Source organism: Tarenaya hassleriana, unplaced genomic scaffold, assembly GCF_000463585.1.
Source record: "Tarenaya hassleriana unplaced genomic scaffold, ASM46358v1 Cleome2, whole genome shotgun sequence".
NCBI lineage: Eukaryota > Viridiplantae > Streptophyta > Magnoliopsida > Brassicales > Cleomaceae > Tarenaya > Tarenaya hassleriana.
In genome coordinates this window covers 4,974,556-4,980,151 of record NW_010965372.1, presented here as the reverse complement: position 1 = coordinate 4,980,151, position 5,596 = coordinate 4,974,556, and the positions used below count along the sequence as shown (strand labels likewise).

General features: G+C 41.6%; 2 protein-coding genes across 4 annotated transcripts in view; one reads left to right on the top strand and one right to left on the bottom strand.

Moving 5' to 3' along the window:
* The first annotated feature begins 6 nt into the window (after positions 1–6).
* Positions 7–3,069, top strand: LOC104812335 (transcription termination factor MTERF4, chloroplastic). The gene is made up of 7 exons (XM_010539448.1): positions 7–600; positions 707–844; positions 983–1,228; positions 1,360–1,473; positions 1,844–2,026; positions 2,131–2,348; positions 2,533–3,069. The coding sequence occupies exons 1-7, from the start codon at positions 37–39 to the stop codon at positions 2,876–2,878; spliced, it is 1,809 nt and encodes a 602-aa protein (XP_010537750.1). The 5' UTR covers positions 7–36; the 3' UTR covers positions 2,879–3,069.
* Positions 3,070–3,167: 98 nt separating this feature from the next.
* Positions 3,168–5,596, bottom strand: part of LOC104812334 (pyrophosphate-energized membrane proton pump 2) — a 6,493-nt gene continuing 4,064 nt past the window's right edge. For all 3 annotated transcript variants that reach the window (XM_010539447.1, XM_010539445.1, XM_010539446.1), the window contains 7 exons: positions 5,313–5,500; positions 4,698–5,135; positions 4,448–4,612; positions 4,200–4,355; positions 3,990–4,101; positions 3,672–3,891; positions 3,168–3,555 (listed from right to left, as the gene is read on the bottom strand). In XM_010539447.1, coding sequence (XP_010537749.1) covers positions 3,456–3,555; positions 3,672–3,891; positions 3,990–4,101; positions 4,200–4,355; positions 4,448–4,612; positions 4,698–5,135; positions 5,313–5,500 — 1,379 coding nt within the window. In that variant the 3' untranslated portion in view covers positions 3,168–3,455. The remainder of the gene's footprint in view (positions 3,556–3,671; positions 3,892–3,989; positions 4,102–4,199; positions 4,356–4,447; positions 4,613–4,697; positions 5,136–5,312; positions 5,501–5,596) is intronic.

The following is a 5,596-nucleotide window of genomic DNA, read 5'->3' as shown; positions in this document are numbered from 1 at the left end:
CGTGTAGGGGGGAAAAGCAACGGGCTTTACGTCGCCATGTCCATGGAGCTTCTCCATATCTCTTGCAATATTGAAACCCTGGCCCTGGTTTCTCCCCGTTTTCCATCCTTTTCATCTGGTTTCAACTCAACGCTCTTCGGTTCTCGTCGTGTAACTTTGTCCCCTGCCCACCTCGGCCGTCGCGCTGCTGCCGTGTCCGTCTCTGCGCAGCTCGGAAACCCAAACACTAACCCTAGTCCGTCTGCAAGTAATCATGACGGTCGTATCTCTCTCGCGCAGGGGTTCATCGCCGAGTTCCTCCAGCACGAAGTGGGACTCTCCGCGGCCGATTCGGAATCCATTTCCTCGAATTCGCCGAAGTACGCGCGGATGATTGTCGATAGCGTTAGGGATTTGGATGAGTGGAATTCGTGGAAGGGTAATGAAGACGCAGAGGGCTCAGAGGGCTTAGGGTTTAAGGAGAAGGTAATTTGCATGGTGAAGCAAAAGGGTGATGATGGGAAAGTTGCCTTCTTGGAGAGTCTTGGCCTGAGCTTGTCTTCTGCAATGTATTTGGCTCATTACCTCTCTTCAGAGTCGCTTCCAGTTCTTCTTTGTAAGGTATTTACTTCACTGATATGCTTTTGTATTGGGAAAACGGAATTTTTTCCGGGTCTTTGCTCATTTTGGTGTTGGCTTTGGATTTGGATTTGGATTTGGATTTTAGGTTAAGTACCTGAAGGAAATATTCTTTTCTGGCAGTGATGATGGAGGACTGGTTGGAAAATATGCGCGCCGAATGATGTTATACCTGTCCATTCGTATAGATGAAGATGTTCAGCAGACACTATCCTTCTTCGAAAAGGTTGGTTTTACAGGTTTTGGTTATAACTTTCATTGGATTTGTTGTTTCAAAGCTATAATCTTTGTACTTGTTCCCCGTCAAGTTCTAGTCATCTTGATGCCTTCTGGTAGGATGATTCTCTTAATATGTGTGCTATAGATTAAAGCAAGGCGAGGAGGTTTGGACATGCTGGGTTCTGAGGATGCTTCTTTTCGGTTTTTGATAGAGTCGTTCCCTCGTCTTCTTTTGCTGTCACAAGAAAGTGACATCAAACCAACAGTGGAATTTCTTGTGAGCATTGGAATTTCTAGAGATTGCTTGGGGAAGGTACTTCTCCTGTTCCCTCCTATCATGCTCGTCAAAACTAAGGAGATTAAAAGAAAGATAGCAGAAGATCTTGGAAAGGTACCTTCTTGTCCATGTCCAAGCAGTTTATATCTGCGCTTGTTATTATATCCATGAGGTTTGCAAGGAGCTGCAGTTTTATGTGCGGAACTGATTGCTGGCTATTGGGATCTGGATTTGAACTGGCTCAGGTCAATGTGGTCAATCAAGATTCTGGAAACATATTGCTAAAGTACCCATGGATTCTCTCAACGAGCATCCAAGAAAACTACCAACATATCGTCTCGTTTCTTGAGGGTGAAAGGGTAAGCACACTATCCAACTACTACATGTTAAGGCAGCTGAAATTCCAACCGTTTGTTGTGTACCGGAGAAATCGGATATTTCTTGCTACTCTCTTTGGTTCTTTAGTGGTCTTTGTAAAGTTAGATGATAGGAGAATTAGGTAATAGTATCGGCATGTCAACCCTTCTGCTACATTCCAAGTATTGCCTTTTCTCATCTCCTTGTCATCAAAATCTTCCATCCTTAAGATCATTCATGGTGCTCCTGGTCATTACTTGTAGCGGAAAGATGAAAACCTACCATTTTTTCCCGTTCTTCCTCGTTTATTTACAGTTCTTCCATTTCTTGTCAGTCACAATATAATACGGTTGCTTTGATTGTTGTCTTTAGGTTCCAAAGGTGGATATAGACCACGCGATTAGAAGATGGCCTTTGTTGCTTGGTTGCTCAACAAGTAATGTGAAAATCATGGTGAACGAGTTAGCAAAGTTAGATGTCAGAAATAAAAAACTGGGGAAGGTTATTTCCAAGGTGCCTCAGCTTTTGCTATGTAAGCCCCAAGAATTTCTCAAGGTAAAGGTCTCATCACCATCATCCCAATATACATACTCTCTCTCAGTAATGAATCTGCGTCAGCAGTCACATGGGGTTATTTAATTAAGAAATCGCTGCTGCAGGTTGTTTCCTTTGTAGGGGATCTTGGGTTTCAAAAGGAAACTGTGACACAGATACTTTGTCGATGTCCAGAAATATTTGGATGTAGCATCGAGAAAACCTTGCAGAGAAAGCTCGTATTTCTCACTCGCTTCGGTGTCTCAAAATCCCAGTTCCCTCGGATTATTAGGAAATACCCGGAATTCCTTATCTATGACACAGACAGAACCGTACTTCCTCGGTAACCATCTCTTACTTTCCTAGTTAACAGATTTCATTTTACTCTGTTATAAGGATAATCAAATAGATTCTTGAGAGCCAAAGCTCATTCCATTAAAATGGAGATATTAAAACGTTTCTGCAAAAGCAACAACTTGCATTGTCACAGTGAATCTGTACCAAGTTGTTTCTCTATCTTCTTGCAGGCTAAAGTATCTGATGGAGAAAGGGCTATCAGAGAAGGAGATTGCCTTCATGGTTCGCAAGTTTTCGCCGATTTTAGGGTATAGCATTGACAAGGTTCTGAAACCAAAGTTAGAATTCCTCGTGAACAGCATGAATAAGCCGGTCTCTGAGGTCGTAGATTACCCGAGGTATTTCAGCTACTCACTGGAGAAAAGGATAAAACCGAGGTTTTGGGTGCTCAAAGGGAAGAATATAGAAAGCACATTGCAAGAAATGTTGGGCAAAAACGATGAAGAGTTTGCTACTGATTTCATGGGCTTAGGAACTTTGTCACACCAGTCATCCAATGAACATGCAAGTTTATGATCTTTTCATGTAATCATGGTGGCTTCCTGATGAAAATTTAGGCATACTGTTCTTTTCTACGTCTGGAGGTAGGTGCTAAAGGCTTGTTCTTATGCCTGCTGCTTTTTTGTATGTACATGTATAGAAAACAAATTTTCCTGTCGATGTTCTTTATTATAGGCTACAGATTTTCTTCTTGTTTTTTGGATAAATTGAGAAATTATAAATTGCAAAGAAAACTATATATTATTACCTATATTTTATTTAATTTGGGCTATAAACTTATTGTTACCATATGTACTCAGGGGAGTGCCAAGGATTTCATTAAGCAGAAAATGTCCTCAAGAGTGTTAAATTAAAATATGGTTCTACAGAAATAGAGAGAGTAAACCCTGAAAAGCAAGATCCATCTAACATCCATCTCATTTATTCAGATGACATGAACATTGGTATCTAAAACAACTCCTCAACACCCCTCTCTCTCTCTCTCTCGATATATATATATATATATATGTAGATATATAGATATATATGCAAAAGACAGTCCAAGACAAGAGGGATAAGATACCAAGTAGCGAGGAGAAGGGATGTCTCTTGTTCAGAGGAAGACGGGGGCCATGACAAGAGTTATGGTCGCAAGCATTTTTATCAGCACGTGAAGTGACGGTCCTGCTGTGTCCTTGAAAGGATCTCCCACCCTGAATTCCATTTCAGGCCAGAAGACAGACAAAAGATGTTTTTTTTTCTTAATGTCAGAACGGGTGAAGAAGAACAAGAAGCAAACTGAAAAGATATACGAGAGGAGGATGCTTACGTGTCACCGGTGACAGCTGCTTTGTGTGATTCACTTCCTTTACCGCCTAAAGCTCCAGTCTCTATGTATTTCTTTGCATTGTCCCAAGCACCTCCTGCTGTGTTGAGGAACAGAGCCATCAAGATGCCACTTACCGTCGCGAACATGAGCATGGCTGCTACTACTTTAGCCCCGAGAAGAGGACGTCCAGTGTAATATCCCAAAATCCGGAATATAAAACCTGGAGAGAGATAATTTAACAAATCTCGTAATCTTTTCTTTGGATTCTTTTCAGTTTTCACCTTCTTGTTTCAAAAGATAGGACATTAACCAACTTACCAACTACGATTGGTGATACTATAGCCAAAGCTCCCGGCTTTATCATTTCCCTTAAAGCCGCAGATGCAACAATCCCGACACAACGACCGTAATCCGGCTTCTCCTTGTAGTCCTGTCACAAAAAGTTGGTAAACACAAGTTCACCAAAGTGTTATCATGTAAACAAAGGGGAGAAAAAAGACATTCAAGAGGAAGGAAATGCATTCTCACCATTATACCAGGCCTCTCAATAAATTGCCTTCTTACTTCGTTTACGACTTCCTGTGCAGTTCTACCAACTGCTGAGCAAGCCCATGCACTGAACAGGAAAATAAGCATGGAACCCAATAATCCACCGATGAAGACTTCAGGGATGGCGATATCAACCTGAGTCAATCATTAAGACGAGCGTGAAAATCTTGCTAGAACCAAAAAAAACACGATAATAGAATGTTGGATACAAGCTTAATTTTCCCAACCTCTTTGAAAGATTCATGAGCAAACGATGAAACTTCATCCATGTAAGCGCTAAAGAGAAGGAACGAAGCAAGAGCAGCAGATCCAATGGCAAACCCTTTCGTTGTTGCTTTTGTGGTGTTCCCAACAGCATCTAGAATATCAGTGATCTCACGAACACTTTCTGGCTGCATTAAGCCATTATACGTTAACTTTGCAAATTTCCTGTCTAAACATGTTTTAAAGAGATGCAAGAAAACAAGTGACATCTACCTGCTGGCTCATCTCCACAATTCCACCAGCATTATCAGCTATGGGGCCAAACATGTCCATGGTAAGGACATAAGCAGCAGTGCTTAGCATTCCCATTGTAGCTACGGCCGTGCCAAACAAACCTCCAGTAGGAGTTCCAGTTTCATCCACCAGTCCCGAGGTATTGCCCAACCAAAAAGCAGATATGATAGCCACACTTATAACCAGAACAGGAAGAGCCGTCGATTCCAGACCCAAGCTGACCCCAGCAATTATATTGGTTCCATGACCAGTGGAGCTAGCAAGAGCCAATGTCCGAACAGGCTCATGCTTGTAATCGGTATAATATTTGGATATCCAGACAAAAACATAAGCTGTAATGATGCCAACCAACCCGCACAATGCAAAATTCAACCAAGCTGATGGTGCTTGTTCAGTATACAGCAACCAACGTGTGGACTACAAAACACACGCAAAGCTGTCAGAAGCTATCAAAGAATGCGCTCAAACGTACAGAAATAACATTAGGGTTTCACTTGCTTAGAGGTGCCTTTATGTGCATGAGCGCATAGAGCTGATCACAAATAGTGAACATAATATAAATAGCAAGAGTCTGCGCATGGTAGATGACATTACCACACCAAATGTCAGAACGGCTAATATGATTGTCAGAGAATATCCTTTCTGAAGTACAACCATTGGATCTTCAATCGGAGATTTAACGCTAGCATCACGTGTTCCTTTGATAGAAAGAATGCCGACTGATGATATTATCAAGTCAAACGAATGAACAACTAGAGGGAATAGAATAAAGCCGGATGCATCTGCATGGTAGACAAGAGTACGCATAAGCCATCTAGAATCAGGAAAGAATACACAATGAACTTAAAAAATACATATCAAACAACTCAATCTTTCCC